The 20633-nt window shown below is 52.6% G+C and overlaps 1 protein-coding gene across 1 annotated transcript; it reads right to left on the bottom strand.

Moving 5' to 3' along the window:
* Positions 1-1464: 1464 nt before the first annotated feature.
* nus1 (NUS1 dehydrodolichyl diphosphate synthase subunit) lies at positions 1465-19517 on the bottom strand. Its single transcript, XM_075458709.1, has 5 exons — positions 18936-19517; positions 15787-15918; positions 13755-13907; positions 12691-12790; positions 1465-2728 (listed from the first exon to the last, which is right to left on the bottom strand). Exons 1-5 carry the CDS (start codon positions 19333-19335, stop codon positions 2638-2640), a joined length of 876 nt encoding a protein of 291 aa, XP_075314824.1. The 5' UTR covers positions 19336-19517; the 3' UTR covers positions 1465-2637.
* Positions 19518-20633: the final 1116 nt, after the last annotated feature.

Here is a 20633-nt window from a genome sequence, read left to right as displayed (position 1 = left end):
AATCAGGAGATGCTGCTGTCCCCTTTGCCTCCCCCTCCCACTTTTCTGTTTCTAGAAGTCAGGTGAAGAGGCAGTTGGAGAGACTGAACCGGAACAAGGCTGCAGGTCCAGATGGTGTCAGCCCCCGAGTCCTGAAGGCCTGTGCAGAGCAGCTCTGTAGGATTCTGCAACACCTTTTCACCCTTCAGTCATCAATGACTACAGACCTGTTGCCCTGACATCCCACATCATGAAGGTCCTGGAGAGACTCCTGTTGACCCACCTGTGTAAGCAAACCAGCACATATCAGGACCCCCTGCAGTTTGCTTATCGCCATGGAGTTGGAGTTGAAGACGCTATCATACACCTGCTTCAACAAACCCACTGTCATCTGGACAAAGCAGGCAGGACTGTGAGGATCATGTTCTTTGATTTCTCCAGTGCATTTAACACAATCCAGCCTGATCTGCTTTGTCTTAAACTCCAGAAGACTCAGGTGGAGGCCTCAACAATCACCTGGATTAATGACTACCTGACAAACAGACCACAGTTTGTCAGACTGAAGAATTGTGTGTCTAACCAGGTGATCAGCAGCACAGGAGCACCACAGGGGACTGTACTCTCACCATTCCTTTTCACTCTGTACACTTCAGACTTCCAGTACAAGTCAGACTCCTGTCATCTACAGAAATATTCAGATGACTCTGCAGTTGTCAGGTGTATCAGAGATGGACAAGAAGCTGAGTACAGAGAGCTGGTGGACCGCTTTGTGGCATGGTGTGGGAACAATCATCTCATCTTGAATGTTAACAAAACAAAGGAGATGATTGTAGATTTCAGGAGAAACAGGGTCAGATCAAACCCTGTTTCCATCATGGGAGAAGAAGTGGAGGTGGTTGAGGAATATAAATACCTTGGTGTTCATGTGGACAACAGACTGGACTGGAGACACAACAGTGAAGCCATCTACAAGAAAGGACAGAGCAGACTGTACTTCTTGAGGAAGCTAAGGTCCTTCAAGGTTTGCAACAAGATGTTGCAGATCTTCTACAAGTCTGTTGTTGAGAGCGTCATTTCCTCTTGCGTCATCTGTTGGGGCAGCAGCATCAGAACCAGGGACCTAAAAAGACTCAACAACCTGATAAAGAAGGCTGGTTCTGTTCTGGGGACGACTGTGGAACCTCTGGAGACAATAATGCAAAGAAGGATTTTGCATAAAATCAAGAGAATTATGGACAACCCTGAACATCCTCTCCATGAGACTGTTATCGGAAAACAGAGTCTCTTCAGTCAAAGGCTTCTTCAGTTTGGATGCAAAACGGACCGCTACAGGAAATCTTTCCTGCCCACAGCCATCAGCATCTATAATAACTCCTTGATTTAATTGAGTTACATCAACATTTAATTTCCCTCTGGGATAAATAAAGTACAGCATGTAGTGCATATACGCTGGAATTTTCTTTTTATAAATAATACAAAATGATACATTTTTTGTTGGTTTAATGTCATCATCCACTTCTAAGAAGTACAGAACCCTTCCATGGTTATTGATGCACTCATTGTGGTTACTGTGATTCTAAACAGGACCAGAGCACCAGGCAGACTGAATGTTTTAGGAGTTATTTCTAAATCTACTCAACTTCAACAAAACGCAGGTCCCCAATTTCTAATTTGCTCATTTTTATTCATTAAAATGATCATTTATGAGACAGATTTTGAGAACAAAATGACCTCAAACGCTGTTTTGATGTGACAAATGGACAAACGTTTAGATTTGAACATTTCATTCCAACAGCTGACAAAGGTTTTATCTTTAACTCACTGCTGCATCAGATGAATAAGTTTCTACTAAAATACGTTTTCTTCAGATTTTCAGAAGCTTTAAAACCACATAAAACAGAAACCACTTTTGTTCCTGAAAAATACTTTTATAGACACGTTGTGAAGATCAGACTTTAATAGTTGTTTAACATTGTCGTCAGACTGAAGAAGACTCCAGTCCCAGATTGATGATGATCCTTTTCTGCAATAAAGCAACAATCAGTCCTGTTTTGGCTTTAGTTGAGTTTGTTTGTGTCACATTTCCACAGACATGTAGAAGATGGAGCTGTAGGTCAGTCAGGATGAGCCGTTCGTGTTTCATTCTGGTACATAGAAGCTGGATTAGTTTCCTTCAGGAATGTCTGAGACAGTTTTTCTTCTTTTTTTACAGCGAGTCAGTAAACAGGAAACTCAAACCTCTCTGTATGTGGCTAAAGCAACGATACACACAGGTACAGAAGTGGAAGCTGGAGGCCACACGGGTGGACACAGAGCCAAATGGATTCTTCATATTTACACCTTATTTATTACATGGCTCTTCTGTCCGGGTGTCAGCAGCAGCATCTCCCAGCATGCCTCAGTGAGGACTGCCTCTGCTTGTTCAGGTCTGCTGGGTGAGTGAATGCCAAACAGTCCTCCCATCAGACACTTTTTCTTGCTTTACAGAAGCCTTGGAATGCGAGTTCATTAGAGGACTGAAGCTGGCTGCCGGCCATGTTTCCCGCTTCTCATCTCTGAGCGGTGCAGTTTGGGAGGGGTGGTGGCGAGGACACGGGGGGGTTATTGTCCGTCTCCTCCGACTGTGAACCCCCTGCCCCACATGCCGCTGAGCCGCCATCACTGTCCGAGGCGCTGCTGACAGGCACTGTAGCGCTGCAGGGCCCCCAGCAGGTCCTCGTACGCCACCCTCCGGTGGGACGGCAGGGAGCTGAGCACACAGAGCAGAACACAGAAACACATGTCATCACCTGAAAATGAAGAAACCAACTGAACAGGCCACAGATGCAGCTCAGCAGCGCCACCTACTGCCCAGGAGTGGACCTCCAAACAGGAGAGCTTACATCAGACTGTGGGAGTTTCTGATTGGCTGTTGCTCTCTGAAACCTTCCGGGGGCAGCGCTCCGGGGGCAGATGTCTAATATCAGAGCACTAATGGTGTTCCACAGACTGAAGATGCACCATTAAATGAAGAGCAGCAGTTTCTTTTGAATGATTTCATTCTGCAAAGTTAAATTTGAACCAGAGAAAATGTTTGAGACGTCCCCACCAAGGCTGAAACTGATCAGAACGGGCCCCTGAGAGACGTCCCTGAGAGGGGAGGACATCACAGGGCCCCACAGAGACAAACTGGGGCCCCACAGATTACACAGTAGAAAGTGGAAGGGAGCTTCATGTATGTTTTTAGGTGCTGCAGCTCAGGAAGAGAATCCACTTGATTCCAGGCTTTGGGGGTCATATGTAGGCTGGGGTCCCAGCAGGGATCAGAGCCAACGGTCTGATGATGCTACATGACTCTACTTATTTAGCTTTATCACAGGTCACAATTATTCATCACAAAGGTTCTGATTCCTAAATATTTGCACTCATCTACGTGTGTATGCATATATCAGCAAAGGTTTAGTAGAAATGGAAATATTTTGGCTGGTACCTGGGTTAATATGAAGGGAAACGGGACAAATGTAGACTGATGATTGTTTATGGGGTAGAGTTGGGGCAGCGGGGTGTTGGGGCAGCGTGGTGTTGGGGCAGCGTGATGTTGGGGCAGCGTGATGTTGGGGCAGCGTGGTGTATGGGCAGCGTGGTGTTTGGGCAGCGTGGTGTTTGGGCAGTTTGGTGTTTGGGCAGCGTGGTGTTTGGGCAGCGTGGTGTTGGGGCAGCGTGGTGTTTGGGCAGTTTGGTGTTGGGGCAGTGTGGTGTTGGGTGTTTGGGCAGTTTGGTGTTGGGGCAGTGTGGTGTTTGGGCAGCGTGGTGTTGGGTGTTGGGGCAGTTTGGTGTTGGGGCAGTGTGATGTTGGGGCAGCGTGGTGTTGGGGCAGCGTGGTGTTGGGTGTTGGGGCAGCGTGATGTTGGGGCAGCGTGGTGTTTGGGCAGCGTGGTGTATGGGCAGCGTGGTGTATGGGCAGCGTGGTGTATGGGCAGCGTGGTGTTTGGGCAGCGTGGTGTATGGGCAGCGTGGTGTATGGGCAGCGTGGTGTATGGGCAGCGTGGTGTTTGGGCAGTTTGGTGTTTGGGCAGCGTGGTGTTTGGGCAGCGTGGTGTTTGGGCAGCGTGGTGTTTGGGCAGCGTGGTGTATGGGCAGTGTGGTGTTGGGGCAGCGTGGTGTTGGGGCAGCGTGGTGTATGGGCAGTGTGGTGTTGGGGCAGCGTGGTGTTTGGGCAGTTTGGTGTTGGGGCAGTGTGGTGTTGGGTGTTTGGGCAGTTTGGTGTTGGGTGTTGGGGCAGTTTGGTGTTGGGGCAGCGTGGTGTTGGGTGTTGGGGCAGCGTGGTGTTGGGGCAGCGTGGTGTTGGGGCAGCGTGATGTTGGGGCAGCGTGATGTATGGGCAGCGTGGTGTTTGGGCAGCGTGGTGTTTGGGCAGCGTGGTGTATGGGCAGCGTGGTGTTGGGGCAGCGTGGTGTTGGGGCAGCGTGGTGTTTGGGCAGTTTGGTGTTGGGGCAGTGTGGTGTTTGGGCAGTTTGGTGTTGGGGCAGTGTGGTGTTGGGTGTTTGGGCAGTTTGGTGTTGGGTGTTGGGGCAGTTTGGTGTTGGGGCAGCGTGGTGTTGGGGCAGCGTGGTGTTGGGGCAGCGTGGTGTTGGGGCAGCGTGGTGTTGGGGCAGCGTGATGTTGGGGCAGCGTGATGTATGGGCAGCGTGGTGTATGGGCAGCGTGGTGTTTGGGCAGCGTGGTGTATGGGCAGCGTGGTGTATGGGCAGCGTGGTGTTTGGGCAGCGTGGTGTATGGGCAGCGTGGTGTTGGGGCAGCGTGGTGTTGGGGCAGCGTGGTGTTTGGGCAGTTTGGTGTTGGGGCAGTGTGGTGTTGGGTGTTTGGGCAGTTTGGTGTTGGGGCAGTGTGGTGTTGGGGCAGTGTGGTGTTTGGGCAGCGTGGTGTTGGGTGTTGGGGCAGTTTGGTGTTGGGGCAGCGTGGTGTTGGGGCAGCGTGGTGTTGGGTGTTTGGGCAGCGTGGTGTTGGGTGTTTGGGCAGCGTGGTGTTGGGTGTTTGGGCAGCGTGGTGTTGGGTGTTTGGGCAGCGTGGTGTTGGGTGTTTGGGCAGCGTGGTGTTGGGTGTTTGGGCAGCGTGGTGTTGGGTGTTTGGGCAGCGTGGTGTTGGGTGTTGGGGCAGCGTGGTGTTGGGTGTTGGGGCAGCGTGGTGTTGGGTGTTGGGGCAGCGTGGTGTTGGGTGTTGGGGCAGCGTGGTGTTGGGTGTTTGGGCAGTGTGGTGTTGGGGCAGCGTGGTGTTGGGGCAGCGTGATGTTGGGTGTTGGGGCAGTGTGGTGTATGGGCAGTTTGGGGTTTGGGCAGCGTGGTGTTGGGGCAGCGTGGTGTTGGGTGTTTGGGCAGTGTGGTGTTTGGGCAGTGTGGTGTTGGGGCAGCGTGGTGTTGGGTGTTGGGGCAGCGGCAGCGTGGTGTTGGGTGTTGGGGCAGCGTGGTGTTGGGGCAGCGTGGTGTTTGGGCAGTGTGGTGTTGGGTGTTGGGGCAGCGTGGTGTTGGGGCAGCGTGGTGTTTGGGCAGTGTGGTGTTTGATGTTTGGGCAGTGTGGTGTTGGGGCAGCGTGGTGTTGGGGCAGCGTGGTGTTGGGTGTTGGGGCAGCGTGATGTTGGGGCAGCGTGGTGTATGGGCAGCGTGGTGTATGGGCAGCGTGGTGTATGGGCAGCGTGGTGTTTGGGCAGCGTGGTGTATGGGCAGCGTGGTGTATGGGCAGCGTGGTGTATGGGCAGCGTGGTGTATGGGCAGCGTGGTGTTTGGGCAGCGTGGTGTTTGGGCAGCGTGGTGTTTGGGCAGCGTGGTGTTTGGGCAGCGTGGTGTTTGGGCAGCGTGGTGTATGGGCAGTGTGGTGTTGGGGCAGCGTGGTGTTGGGGCAGCGTGGTGTATGGGCAGTGTGGTGTTGGGGCAGCGTGGTGTTTGGGCAGTTTGGTGTTGGGGCAGTGTGGTGTTGGGTGTTTGGGCAGTTTGGTGTTGGGTGTTGGGGCAGTTTGGTGTTGGGGCAGTGTGATGTTGGGGCAGCGTGGTGTTGGGGCAGCGTGGTGTTGGGTGTTGGGGCAGCGTGGTGTTGGGGCAGCGTGATGTTGGGGCAGCGTGATGTATGGGCAGCGTGATGTATGGGCAGCGTGGTGTATGGGCAGCGTGGTGTTTGGGCAGCGTGGTGTATGGGCAGCGTGGTGTTGGGGCAGCGTGGTGTTGGGGCAGCGTGGTGTTTGGGCAGTTTGGTGTTGGGGCAGTGTGGTGTTGGGTGTTTGGGCAGTTTGGTGTTGGGGCAGTGTGGTGTTGGGTGTTTGGGCAGTTTGGTGTTGGGGCAGTGTGGTGTTTGGGCAGCGTGGTGTTGGGTGTTGGGGCAGTTTGGTGTTGGGGCAGTTTGGTGTTGGGGCAGCGTGGTGTTGGGGCAGCGTGGTGTTTGGGCAGCGTGGTGTTGGGTGTTTGGGCAGCGTGGTGTTGGGTGTTTGGGCAGCGTGGTGTTGGGTGTTTGGGCAGCGTGGTGTTGGGTGTTTGGGCAGCGTGGTGTTGGGTGTTGGGGCAGCGTGGTGTTGGGTGTTGGGTGAGCGTGGTGTTGGGTGTTTGGGCAGTGTGGTGTTGGGGCAGCGTGGTGTTGGGGCAGCGTGATGTTGGGTGTTGGGGCAGTGTGGTGTATGGGCAGTTTGGGGTTTGGGCAGCGTGGTGTTGGGGCAGCGTGGTGTTGGGTGTTTGGGCAGTGTGGTGTTGGGGCAGCGTGGTGTTGGGTGTTGGGGCAGCGGCAGCGTGGTGTTGGGTGTTGGGGCAGCGTGGTGTTGGGGCAGCGTGGTGTTTGGGCAGTGTGGTGTTGGGTGTTGGGGCAGTGTGGTGTTGGGGCAGCGTGGTGTTGGGGCAGCGTGGTGTTGGGTGTTGGGGCAGCGGCAGCGTGGTGTTGGGTGTTGGGGCAGCGTGGTGTTGGGGCAGCGTGGTGTTTGGGCAGCGTGGTGTTGGGGCAGCGTGGTGTTGGGGCAGCGTGGTGTTGGGTCAGCGTGGTGTTGGGGCAGCGTGGTGTTGGGTGTTTGGGCAGCGTGGTGTTGGGTGTTTGGGCAGTGTGGTGTTGGGTGTTGGGGCAGCGTGGTGTTGGGTGTTGGGTGTTGGGGCAGCGTGGTGTTGGGTGTTGGGGCAGCGTGGTGTTGGGTGTTGGGGCAGCGTGGTGTTGGGGCAGCGTGGTGTTGGGTGTTTGGGCAGTGTGGTGTTGGGGCAGCGTGGTGTTGGGGCAGCGTGGTGTTGGGGCAGCGTGGTGTTGGGTGTTTGGGCAGTGTGGTGTTGGGGCAGCGTGGTGTTGGGGCAGCGTGGTGTTGGGGCAGCGTGGTGTTGGGGCAGCGTGATGTTGGGTGTTGGGGCAGTGTGGTGTATGGGCAGTTTGGGGTTTGGGCAGCGTGATGTTGGGGCAGCGTGGTGTTGGGGCAGCGTGGTGTTGGGGCAGCGTGGTGTTTGGGCAGTGTGGTGTTGGGGCAGTGTGGTGTTGGGTGTTGGGGCAGTGTGGTGTTGGGGCAGCGTGGTGTATGGGCAGCGTGGTGTTGGGGCAGCGTGGTGTTGGGGCAGCGTGGTGTTGGGGCAGTGTGGTGTTGGGTGTTGGGGCAGTGTGGTGTTGGGGCAGCGTGGTGTTGGGTGTTGGGGCAGTGTGGTGTTGGGTGTTGGGGCAGCGTGGTGTTGGGTGTTGGGGCAGCGTGGTGTTGGGTGTTGGGGCAGCGTGGTGTTGGGTGTTGGGGCAGCGTGGTGTTGGGTGTTGGGGCAGCGTGGTGTTGGGTGTTTGGGCAGCGTGGTGTTGGGTGTTGGGGCAACGTGGTGTTGGGTGTTTGGGCAGCGTGGTGTTGGGTGTTGGGGCAGCGTGGTGTTGGGGCAGTGTGGTGTTGGGTGTTGGGGCAGTGTGGTGTTGGGGCAGCGTGGTGTTGGGGCAGCGTGGTGTTGGGGCAGTGTGGTGTTGGGGCAGCGTGGTGTTGGGTGTTGGGGCAGCGTGGTGTTGGGTGTTGGGGCAGCGTGGTGTTGGGTGTTGGGGCAGCGTGGTGTTGGGTGTTGGGGCAGCGTGGTGTTGGGTGTTGGGGCAGCGTGGTGTTGGGTGTTGGGGCAGCGTGGTGTTGGGTGTTTGGGCAGCGTGGTGTTGGGTGTTGGGGCAGCGTGGTGTTGGGTGTTGGGGCAGCGTGGTGTTGGGTGTTTGGGCAGCGTGGTGTTGGGTGTTGGGGCAGCGTGGTGTTGGGGCAGTGTGGTGTTGGGTGTTGGGGCAGTGTGGTGTTGGGGCAGTGTGGTGTTGGGTGTTGGGGCAGCGTGGTGTTGGGTGTTGGGGCAGTGTGGTGTTGGGGCAGCGTGGTGTTGGGTGTTGGGGCAGCGTGGTGTTGGGTGTTGGGGCAGCGTGGTGTTGGGTGTTGGGGCAGCGTGGTGTTGGGTGTTGGGGCAGCGTGGTGTTGGGTGTTGGGGCAGCGTGGTGTTGGGTGTTGGGGCAGCGTGGTGTTGGGTGTTGGGGCAGCGTGGTGTTGGGTGTTGGGGCAGCGTGGTGTTGGGTGTTTGGGCAGCGTGGTGTTGGGTGTTGGGGCAGCGTGGTGTTGGGTGTTGGGGCAGCGTGGTGTTGGGTGTTGGGGCAGCGTGGTGTTTGGGCAGTGTGGTGTTGGGGCAGTGTGGTGTTGGGTGTTGGGGCAGTGTGGTGTTGGGTGTTGGGGCAGCGTGGTGTTGGGTGTTGGGGCAGCGTGGTGTTGGGTGTTGGGGCAGCGTGGTGTTGGGTGTTGGGGCAGCGTGGTGTTTGGGCAGTGTGGTGTTGGGGCAGTGTGGTGTTGGGGCAGTGTGGTGTTGGGGCAGCGTGGTGTTGGGTGTTGGGGCAGCGTGGTGTTGGGTGTTGGGGCAGCGTGGTGTTGGGTGTTGGGGCAGCGTGGTGTTGGGTGTTGGGGCAGCGTGGTGTTGGGTGTTGGGGCAGCGTGGTGTTGGGTGTTGGGGCAGCGTGGTGTTGGGTGTTGGGGCAGCGTGGTGTTGGGTGTTTGGGCAGCGTGGTGTTGGGTGTTTGGGCAGCGTGGTGTTGGGTGTTGGGGCAGCGTGGTGTTGGGTGTTGGGGCAGCGTGGTGTTGGGTGTTGGGGCAGCGTGGTGTTGGGGCAGTGTGGTGTTGGGTGTTGGGGCAGTGTGGTGTTGGGGCAGTGTGGTGTTGGGGCAGCGTGGTGTTGGGTGTTGGGGCAGTGTGGTGTTGGGGCAGTGTGGTGTTGGGTGTTGGGGCAGCGTGGTGTTGGGTGTTGGGGCAGCGTGGTGTTGGGTGTTGGGGCAGCGTGGTGTTGGGTGTTGGGGCAGCGTGGTGTTGGGTGTTTGGGCAGCGTGGTGTTGGGTGTTTGGGCAGTGTGGTGTTGGGGCAGTGTGGTGTTGGGGCAGCGTGGTGTTGGGTGTTGGGGCAGCGTGGTGTTGGGTGTTGGGGCAGCGTGGTGTTGGGGCAGCGTGATGTTGGGGCAGCGTGATGTTGGGGCAGCGTGGTGTTGGGGCAGTGTGGTGTTGGGGCAGCGTGGTGTTGGGGCAGTGTGGTGTTGGGGCAGTGTGGTGTTGGGGCAGCGTGGTGTTGGGGCAGCGTGGTGTTGGGTGTTGGGGCAGCGTGGTGTTGGGGCAGCGTGGTGTTGGGGCAGTGTGATGTTGGGTGTTGGGGCAGCGTGGTGTATGGGCAGTTTGGTGTTTGGGCAGTGTGGTGTTTGGGCAGTGTGGTGTTTGGGCAGCGTGGTGTTTGGGCAGCGTGGTGTTGGGTGTTGGGGCAGCGTGGTGTTGGGTGTTGGGGCAGCGTGGTGTTGGGGCAGCGTGGTGTTGGGGCAGCGTGATGTTGGGTGTTGGGGCAGCGTGGTGTATGGGCAGTGTGGTGTTTGGGCAGTGTGGTGTTTGGGCAGTGTGGTGTTTGGGCAGCGTGGTGTTTGGGCAGCGTGGTGTTGGGTGTTGGGGCAGCGTGGTGTTGGGTGTTGGGGCAGCGTGATGTTGGGTGTTGGGGCAGCGTGGTGTATGGGCAGTGTGGTGTTGGGGCAGTGTGGTGTTGGGGCAGTGTGGTGTTGGGGCAGTGTGGTGTTGGGTGTTTGGGCAGTGTGGTGTTGGGTGTTTGGGCAGTGTGGTGTTGGGTGTTTGGGCAGCGTGGTGTTTGGGCAGCGTGATGTTGGGGCAGTGTGATGTTTGGGCAGCGTGGTGTTGGGGCAGTGTGATGTTTGGGCAGCGTGGTGTTGGGGCAGTGTGGTGTTGGGGCAGTGTGGTGTTGGGGCAGTGTGGTGTTGGGGCAGTTTGATGTTTGGGCAGTGTGGTGTTGGGTGTTTGGGCAGCGTGGTGTTGGGGCAGTGTGGTGGTGGGTGTTTGGGCAGCGTGATGTTTGGGCAGCGTGGTGTTGGGGCAGTGTGGTGTTGGGGCAGTGTGGTGTTTGGGCAGTGTGGTGTTGGGGCAGTGTGGTGTTGGGGCAGTTTGATGTTTGGGCAGTGTGGTGTTGGGTGTTTGGGCAGCGTGGTGTTGGGGCAGCGTGGTGTTGGGGCAGTGTGGTGTTGGGTGTTTGGGCAGCGTGGTGTTTGGGCAGCGTGGTGTTTGGGCAGCGTGATGTTGGGGCAGCGTGGTGTTGGGTGTTGGGGCAGCGTGGTGTTTGGGCAGCGTGGTGTTGGGGCAGCGTGGTGTTTGGGCAGTGTGGTGTTTGGGCAGCGTGGTGTTTGGGCAGTGTGGTGTTTGGGCAGCGTGATGTTGGGTGTTGGGGCAGCGTGGTGTATGGGCAGCGTGGTGTATGGGCAGTGTGGTGTTTGGGCAGCGTGGTGTTGGGGCAGTGTGGTGTTGGGGCAGTGTGGTGTTGGGGCAGTGTGGTGTTGGGGCAGTTTGATGTTTGGGCAGTGTGGTGTTGGGTGTTTGGGCAGCGTGGTGTTGGGGCAGTGTGGTGGTGGGTGTTTGGGCAGCGTGATGTTTGGGCAGCGTGGTGTTGGGGCAGTGTGGTGTTGGGGCAGTGTGGTGTTTGGGCAGTTTGATGTTTGGGCAGTGTGGTGTTGGGTGTTTGGGCAGCGTGGTGTTGGGGCAGTGTGGTGTTGGGTGTTTGGGCAGCATGGTGTTTGGGTAGCGTGGTGTTTGGGCAGCGTGATGTTGGGGCAGCGTGGTGTTGGGTGTTGGGGCAGCGTGGTGTTTGGGCAGCGTGGTGTTGGGGCAGCGTGGTGTTTGGGCAGCGTGGTGTTTGGGCAGCGTGGTGTTTGGGCAGCGTGGTGTTGGGGCAGCGTGGTGTTGGGGCAGCGTGGTGTTGGGGCAGTGTGGTGTTGGGTGTTTGGGCAGTGTGGTGGTGGGGCAGTGTAGTGTTGGGGCAGCGTGGTGTTTGGGCAGCGTGGTGTTTGGGCAGCGTGGTGTTTGGGCAGTGTGGTGTTGGGGCAGTGTGGTGTTGGGTGTTTGGGCAGTGTGGTGTTGGGGCAGTGTAGTGTTGGGGCAGTGTGGTGTTTGGGCAGTTTGATGTTTGGGCAGTTTGATGTTTGGGCAGTTTGATGTTTGGGCAGTTTGATGTTTGGGCAGTTTGATGTTTGGGCAGTTTGATGTTGGGTGTTTGGGCAGTTTGATGTTGGGTGTTTGGGCAGTGTGGTGTTGGGGCAGTGTGGTGTTTGGGCAGCGTGGTGTTGGGGCAGCGTGGTGTTGGGGCAGCGTGGTGTTGGGGCAGCGTGGTGTTGGGGCAGCGTGGTGTTGGGGCAGCGTGGTGTTGGGGCAGTGTGGTGTTGGGGCAGTTTGATGTTTGGGCAGTGTGGTGTTGGGTGTTTGGGCAGTGTGGTGTTGGGGTAGCGTGGTGTTGGGTGTTGGGGCAGTGTGGTGTTGGGTGTTTGGGCAGCGTGGTGTTGGGGCAGTGTGGTGTTGGGTGTTGGGGCAGTGTGGTGTTGGGGCAGTGTGGTGTTGGGGCAGTGTGGTGTTGGGGCAGTGTGGTGTTGGGGCAGTGTGGTGTTGGCGCAGTGTGGTGTTGGCGCAGTGTGGTGTTGGCGCAGTGTGGTGTTTGGGCAGTGTGGTGTTTGGGGAGTGCGGTGTTTGGGCAGTGTGGTGTTTGGGCAGTGTGGTGTTTGGGCAGCGTGGTGTTTGGGCAGCGTGGTGTTGGGGCAGTGTGGTGTTGGGTGTTTGGGCAGTGTGGTGTTGGGGCAGTGTAGTGTTGGGGCAGTGTGGTGTTTGGGCAGTGTGGTGTTTGGGCAGTTTGGTGTTGGGGCAGTGTGGTGTTGGGGCAGTTTGATGTTTGGGCAGTTTGATGTTTGGGCAGTTTGATGTTTGGGCAGTTTGATGTTTGGGCAGTTTGATGTTTGGGCAGTTTGATGTTTGGGCAGTTTGATGTTTGGGCAGTTTGATGTTGGGTGTTTGGGCAGTTTGATGTTGGGTGTTTGGGCAGTGTGGTGTTGGGGCAGTGTGGTGTTGGCGCAGTGTGGTGTTGGCGCAGTGTGGTGTTGGCGCAGTGTGGTGTTTGGGCAGTTTGATGTTTGGGCAGTGTGGTGTTTGGGCAGTGTGGTGTTTGGGCAGTGTGGTGTTTGGGCAGTTTGCAGTTTGATGTTTGGGCAGTGTGGTGTTGGGTGTTTGGGCAGTGTGGTGTTTGGGCAGTGTGGTGTTTGGGCAGTGTGGTGTTTGGGCAGTGTGGTGTTGGGGCAGTGTGGTGTTGGGGCAGTGTGGTGTTGGGGCAGTGTGGTGTTGGGGCAGTTTGGTGTTGGGGCAGTTTGGTGTTTGGGCAGTTTGATGGTGCAGAGGGGATGAAATGAAAGGTGAAAGTTGCAGAGGTGAGCACACACAGCAGCTTACATGAACTCAGTGAGTCTGATGTGCCAGGGCAGGAACCCCAGCGTGCTGTTCACAGGACCAAACTTCACCACCAGCTCAGGGTCTGGGATATTCTTCGACTCTGAAACAAGCAAGAATTCAGTCAGCAGGTCATCAGGCCACCATAACCTCATTATACCGAATGTACTTCTGTCACACAGCAGCAGATCAGGGTCAAAGTGTTCACCAGCTGCTGAAACTGTCACAGAATGGGTGGGTCCAAAGGTCTAACTGGTACCATCTGTGTGTGACGCAAAGCTGCCACAATCAGACATAAAGTGCATGTTCCATGGTGTGCGTGTTCCATGGTGTGCGTGTTCCATGGTGTGCGTGTTCCATGGTGTGCGTGTTCCATGGTGTGCGTGTTCCATAGTGTGTGCATGTTGCATAGTGTGTGCATTGTTCCATAGTGTGTGCATGTTCCATAGTGTGTGCATGTTGCATAGTGTGTGCATGTTCCATAGTGTGTGCATGTTGCATAGTGTGTGCATGTTCCATAGTGTGTGCATGTTCCATAGTGTGTGCATGTTGCATAGTGTGTGCATGTTCCATAGTGTGTGCATGTTCCATAGTGTGTGCATGTTGCATAGTGTGTGCATGTTGCATGGTGTGTGCATGTTCCATGGTGTGTGCATGTTCCATAGTGTGTGCATGTTCCATAGTGTGTGCATGTTCCATAGTGTGTGCATGTTCCATAGTGTGTGCATGTTGCATAGTGTGTGCATGTTCCATAGTGTGTGCATGTTCCATAGTGTGTGCATGTTCCATAGTGTGTGCATGTTCCAGTGTGTGCATGTTGCATAGTGTGTGCATGTTGCATAGTGTGTGCATGTTCCATAGTGTGTGCATGTTCCATAGTGTGTGCATGTTCCATAGTGTGTGCATGTTCCATAGTGTGTGCATGTTGCATAGTGTGTGCATGTTCCATAGTGTGTGCATGTTCCATAGTGTGTGCATGTTGCATAGTGTGTGCATGTTGCATAGTGTGTGCATGTTCCATAGTGTGTGCATGTTCCATAGTGTGTGCATGTTCCCTGGTGGGCTACCTCTGAGAAGTACGTCCAGCATGGAGACACTGATGTCTCTGGAGCTCCTCTCCTTGTTCTCCACAGAGTGGCAGAGCTTCCTGGCTGCTTGGACAATGCTATGCTTCCCGTCCTCTGGAGACAGCACCTTCACCGTGGGCCTGCAGGACACAACTGACACACACACATGCAGTCACATGACAAGGCCATGACGGAACAGTTCAGCTTCATGTATGATGCCATGGTTACGGTCAGGCAGCGTGGGCAGCCCTGTGTGTCGGGTTACACCGACTGAAACGCTGTCAGAGACGCAGGCTGTGAATGCAGATGTGTGAGTGCGGCTGCATTCTGCAGGTGAAGAACAGAGGACCCAGAGGGCTCAACAACACAACCTTTATCATTTATTGTGGAAATGGTTTGGAGCTCCATCTGTTTGAATCTTCTCCTTCCACATGAATGTCTGTTACGCCCACGCTGCTGACAGCCCCTGGACGAGCCCCCCCTTTGACCAGCTTGGACTGAAAACAGCTTCCAGCTGCTGGTGGGGATCTTTGATGCGAGGACAGAACTCTCCGGCGCAGTTTGTAGTAGAGGGGCCATTCGCACTTGGTGGGTCGTTAAGGTCACATGTGTGTCACTGAACTAATGAGTGGGTAAGTCATTTTCACCTGTGAGTGGTTTACCTGTGGTTTACCTGGCGTTTACCTGAAAAAGCATGTTTTGGTCAGAAGATCCAATGGCTGGGAAAGCTCCAGGGGAGGAGAGTCAAGGCTGCTCTGTAGGTGCTGGGAAGATACCCGAGACCACCTCCTGTGTTCAGATGCTTTCTCCAGTCTAACAGAGATGTCTTGCTGGACTCCTCTCTGGAACCTTCTCTCTGCAGAAGGTGGACATTACTGTCCTCAGTGTCCCTTCTCCTTAAAATGGAGGTGCACTGCTGAGTCTGGTCCTGAGGAGCCGAGGAGCCGAGGACCTGGCTGTGTGGTGTTGTTCCCTGTGAAGCTGTTGTTTGGGCTCTCTTATACAGGGGTCCGCCCACTGCAGCTGCACTGCATACACCACACCACACCACACCACTCAGCTTGTGTTTGGGTGAAGCAGCCTCTGCCTGATGGTGTTCTTGGGTTTGAAATGCACTGGAATGTCATGTTTGGAGAGGACCCTTCCCAGTTTCTCTGAGGCTCCTTCTGGACGTGCGTCGTGTGGTCCAGCTTTGCCCAGTTTGGGGGTCCACAGGTCTGAGGAGCTTCCTTTTGTTCCCCTCAGCCTGGGTAGGTCCACTCTCAGCCCGGGTGGTGCAGCGTTCTGATGACAGCCAGCTTGTGTTCTACTGGATGATGCGAGTTAAAAAAAATCTGGTTCTGCTCTGTATGTGTGGGGGATTCTGGACCTTTGTCTGTGCTGTGCACACTGAGGTGCATTCATGTTGGCAGTGATGAGGACTAACTCCTGAAGGCTCTTTGAACGCTAACACAGAACCAGCAGGACCAAGGACTATCTTTGAAATAGTTATTCCAATAAAATGCAACTTTGGGGGATTAACTCGAGCGTCCAGTTGAGGTGGAAGTCTACAAATGTTGATGCTGAGCGGGTGGACCTTTGCTGCTCAGCGATGATGCTGGAAGACTTCCCGTAAGACAGATGTTTCTTTCAGTTCCAGGCAAACACACGTTGAAGGGGGTCTTGCATCTGGATTTCATCTCGATATCTTTGCTTTGTTTAAGTTGGCTCACAAAAAAAGTTTTGCTTAGCAGGAGCCAACTTTTCAGTGTGATTTGTGAGACTCAGAAAAGTGAATAATTATCAGAAATCTCAAGTAGCAACTGCTTTGTCTCAGAATGAAAAGTAGTAAATAAAAGAAATACTGTAAAATTAAAGCAATGATCTTAAATGAAGACAGGAAACTTAACTTGGATGTTCTATCAAAGTGTAGAGAATCAGGTTCCACCACAGTTAGACAAAGGGTCTTCTTTGGATAAGCTTTAAGAAATGTGTTTGTAGGAGAAAGCTAAGTATAACCAGTTTATGTGGAAGTGCACATGAAGGCACCAACCGTATTGCTGAGGATCGTCTCGGCTGCTGCTCACTAACTCCACATTGTATTTGGATCCATCAGCACCAAGAAGCTTGTGTTGCTGCTTGCCTATCTCTTCCTGCAGACGGGAGTTGTTCTTCTGAAAAATGCCTGAGGAAACAAACAGAGCCATCAGAGCTGCGCACGTGGAGGCACCAGGCCGTGCACGTATGACAGGGAGCACTGTTATCTGTGCTGATGTCCTTTTTCAGGCTTTTCTTCAGAATAAAACTGCAGAGTTGAAAATGAAGAATCTTCCTCACACACCAGAGTAAGTCATGGAGTTCCTCAGGGTTCTGTGCTTGGACCGATTCTTTTCACTTTATACATGCTTCCATTAGGTAACATTATTAGACAGCATGGCATAAATTTCCATTGCTATGCTGATGATACCAAGTTGTACTTATCTATAAAACCAGATGAACCCAATAGGTTGGTCAGACTACAAGCATGTCTTAAAGACATAAAGACCTGGATGACTCAGAACTGTCTGCTTCTAAATTCAGACAAAACTGAAGTCGTTATCTTTGGACCTGAGCGTTTCAGGGAGAAATTGTCTAGCTATATAGTTACTCTAGATGGTATTTCCTTGGCATCTAGTTCTACAGTGAGGAACCTTGGAGTTATTTTTGACCAGAATTTATCATTTGACTCGCATATAAAACAGGTTTCTAGGACTGCCTTCTTTCATCTTCGTAATATTGTTAAAATCAGGAACATCTTGTCTCAGAGTGATGCAGAAAAACTAGTCCATGCATTTGTTACTTCAGGATTGGACTACTGTAATTCTTTATTATTGGGCTGTCCCACATATTCTCTGAAAAGCCTCCAGCTGATCCAACATGCTGCAGCCAGAGTTCTGATGAGAACTAACAGCAGAGATCATATTTCTCCAGTTTTGGCTTCTCTTCATTGGCTCCCTGTTAAATTCAGAATAGAATTTAAGATTCTTCTCCTCACATATAAAGCTCTTAATGACCGAGCTCCATCATATCTTAAAGATCTCATTGTAAGATATTTTCCTAACAGAGCACTTCGTTCTCAAACTGCAGGTTTACTTGAGGTTCCCAGAGTTTCTAAAAGTAGAATGGGAGGCAGAGCCTTCAGTTATCAGGCCCCTCTCTGTGGAACCAGCTGCCAGTTTGGGAGGCAGAGCCTTCAGTTATCAGGCCCCTCTCTGTAGAACCAGCTGCCAGTTTGGGAGGCAGAGCCTTCAGTTATCAGGCCCCTCTCTGTGGAACCAGCTGCCAGTTTGGGAGGCAGAGCCTTCAGTTATCAGGCCCCTCCCTGTGGAACCAGCTGCCAGTTTGGGAGGCAGAGCCTTCAGTTATCAGGCCCCTCTCTGTGGAACCAGCTGCCAGTTTGGGAGGCAGAGCCTTCAGTTATCAGGCCCCTCTCTGTGGAACCAGCTGCCAGTTTGGCTTCAGGAAGCAGACACCCTCTCTACCTTTAAGACCAGGCTTAAAACTTTCCTTTTTGATAAAGCTTATAGTTAGGGATGGCTCAGGTGGAGGGCCTCCACCAGCTGGGGTTGGATGGCCACCCTTCCTGGTTCTGGTTCTGCCAGAGGTTTCTTCCTGTTAAAAGAGAGTCGTTTCTCTCCACAGTCGCCTCAGGCACGCTCAGGACGGGAGATTGGACTGTATTATTTAAGTCCCTTGAGCTGACATTTGTTGTATTTGACTCTATATAAATAAAACTGAATTAAAAAGCTTCAACTCGCCTTCATCAGCAGAGCTCTGCAACCTCAGATTGGATCCCCCTCAAACGTGCCACCACTTACAGGACTTACTGAAATATTTGTGAATGATCCCACATGACCTGTGACTCAGCTGAATGTAAAACATGTTCCTGTGTTGGGAACGACACAGTTCAGCTGCTGTGTGACGTAGGCTCCGTGTTTACACCACACAGCAGCTAACGGAGGAGCCGGGTCACCAGCCGGGTCACCAGCCGGCACATGATCAGAGCGCAGCTGGGTGTGAGCAGTTTCTATTAGACTGCAGCTTGTTGAGTAGTTTCCGGTAGTTCACAGAGCAGGAAAATCAGAAATGTATTATTTCATAAAAACTGTCACTGCTTTTGACTTTTTAGTGAGACTCTTAGTCTAAAAAACACTGGACACACAGGCTTCAGTATTTAATTGCACAGTTAAAATCTATTGATCCCAACTTTCTGAGATATTGGATAATCATACGACAGTAACATCTTATGTGCATCATGCTTCTGCTCTAACACCACACTAAGGCCGTCTCTCTGGAACACTTTTCAGACCTTCCACCTTTACTGTGGCGACGCTGTGGGGTCTCAGAGTGGCTTCAAGCACATCTTATTAAGTGTAATCTTAACTTAAATGTCCTCAAAGGTTGTTGAGAGGAATGCTCCTTCATTTCTTTCCTGGAATCTCAGATGGAGCCTGTAGAATGACCCCAGATCCTCAAACCTCCCCTCACTGAACAGGGAGCCGACATCACTGGTTCATCAATCATCTCATAAAGCTAAAATAATCACATGTTCAAACTCAGAAGATAAGACTGATGACAGTTTGTTTAGATGCTGAGAGCAGAGCAGAGCAGAGCAGAGCAGAGCAGCGCTGCAGAGTCCCAGAACTGTGTTCTTAACTGGAATAATGAGCCTTCAGTTATCAGGCCCCTCTCTGTGGAACCAGCTGACAGCAGCACCAGCCTTGTTCTGAACTGGAATAATGGACACGCTTTCCTCCAGTGTGTTTACAAGAGACTGAGTAAGTTACAATAAGTTACTTATTAAAGCAAAAAAACTCAATCCTAATGGTTGGACTTCAACAGGCTATGTTTAAATGTTGAATCCTTTCAGCTTCAGTTTGCATGCCTGTAGAAATGAGGGACAAACTGATGAACTTCGCCAATCACGTGACTCACATTCCCCATATGTGGGGAGGAACACTTTCCACCCACCCTGCTCAAATGGCCTAAGAAAGTCTAAGAAACTTAACATGTCAAACTGAGGGGTCTAAAATCCAAAGGAGACCCTCTAAAGAAGCTCAAAATATGACTCAGCAAAGACACTCATTCACATTAAAGCAGTCACTTCTGTCCAGTGTCTTAATGCAGCAGCAGCCCTCAGGCAATGTAGAAGAAAATGATTACCGTGATTATCATAGACGCTGACATAAGATACTCCCACAGCCATACACCACACCACCAGGTTTGCTATGTCCGTATAACTGGGTTCCTCCTCCGTCACCATTAAGCCAACGTGAACCGGCAGCTTCTCCAGGGACTTTCCGTCTGACAGCAACCGTGAGCGGCGGCCGTCACCGAGCTTTCCAGTCAGGGGGTTAATGTTAGTATCGTGGGTGGGATTTAGCCTCGTCTGGTAGTCCGGGAACCTTGACACAGCTACCGGTAGAAGCAGCGCGGTCACTGCGCGCTCCCACAGACGACCCGTCCAGCTCCGAAAACTGACGCGGAGCCAGGAGACAACCGCTTTCTTTACGCGCACCAGAACCAGCAGGACCCGCCATATCATGCCGTACAGCAGCGCCATTAGTGCCCTTACTCCTTCACGATAAAGTCTCAGCGGGTGTGCGCAGCCTTATACAAGGCTCGGGCTTTATTCGCTTGTAATATCTGCCTGCAAGATGTGCTTCAGTTTTGCCGGTAGCTTACTCTGTCTGCCGCCATTTTCTTCTCTCCAACAACCCTTGACCTGTGAACTGGAGCTCTGCAGTCAGCGTTCAGTGTGATACACGGAGCTCTCCCATTGGCCAACATAACAGTGACGCAGCAATCTTCTAACTCCGCCTTACATGAGCGCTACGGGGTGTTGTCAAGTATGGAAGACTGAAGCTGCTCTTATTCCGAAAAAATACCAAAAAATATATAAATGGCTCAATTAATAAATTAATATGACGATGAAACCAGTAGAATGAATCCAAGAGATTATTAATGCAATTATAAATGTATATGTATAACGTTTTTTTTTAAATTTAATTTTCATTTCATAAATTTATATTTCAATTTTCATGTGTATTCATTAAACAATGTGTAAATACAGCCTATTTGTTAAACCTTGTTGATTTTAAAATTAATTGAAAACCTTTCATCTTTCACACTACAACTTTTTGAACCATTTCAATTACCTGTTTGACGTACAGTAGAGGAGCAAGTTTAATATTGCAGTGTTTGAAGAGAATATATTATTGTAAGCTATTTTTATGAGTCCTGGATAGAGGGATGTTTGAGCACAGAAACGTAACATCCTGTATTAATGTTAAGAGCTTTCTTTTGTAAGCAAGACAGGAAGTTGTGTGGTTGACCTGTAACTGAAGGAAAAGATTAAAGGTTGCTGCTGGTCAAGCTAGCGAAAGTTGAACGCTGCGTGTGGTTCTTTTGTTTTCTTAAGTATATAAATTCAAGAAGACCCTTGGTTACATTGAGTATTTACATCAGAATTTTCCTCCACATTTGAGTTAACAGCTTCCTAGTAGCAGCAAATGCAGGATATGACTTATATATCTAACTATCTGTTATACGTATCTAATATAAATGTATAACTGGAAATAAATGAGATCCCAGAATAAAAGATAGAGTCAAACATGCATAGTTCTCAGTGGTGACATCTGAGAACCTAACCCTGCCGAAATACTGACTTACCATTATTTCCTAATGATTTTTTCGAAGCCTGTAGTTACCAAATAACTTTGTTTATGTCATGAGAACATACATAGTGCCTCTGTGACTAAACTGCTAATTCATGCAGGTGATCATTTTCCCACTGTGGGGAAAAAAATCTGAAGTTTATGACATGCTGACTTTAATTTAATCATCTAATCACAACGGAAC

This window comes from Odontesthes bonariensis, chromosome 24, assembly GCF_027942865.1.
Source record: "Odontesthes bonariensis isolate fOdoBon6 chromosome 24, fOdoBon6.hap1, whole genome shotgun sequence".
Taxonomy (NCBI): Eukaryota; Metazoa; Chordata; class Actinopteri; order Atheriniformes; family Atherinopsidae; genus Odontesthes; species Odontesthes bonariensis.
The sequence above is the reverse complement of the archived record's forward strand: the minus strand, read 5'-3'. Positions and strand labels throughout refer to the sequence as shown.

Coding starts and splice junctions, on each gene's coding strand:
- nus1 (XM_075458709.1), bottom strand. CDS start 19,335: ATGGCGCTGCTGTACGGCATGATATGGCGGGTCCTGCTGGTTCTGGTG. Junction 15,919..18,935: donor CAGCGTCTATGATAATCACG/GTAATCATTTTC, acceptor TTGTTTCCTCAG/GCATTTTTCAGAAGAACAAC. Junction 2,729..12,690: donor ATCAGACTCACTGAGTTCAT/GTAAGCTGCTGT, acceptor CTGTGTGCTCAG/CTCCCTGCCGTCCCACCGGA.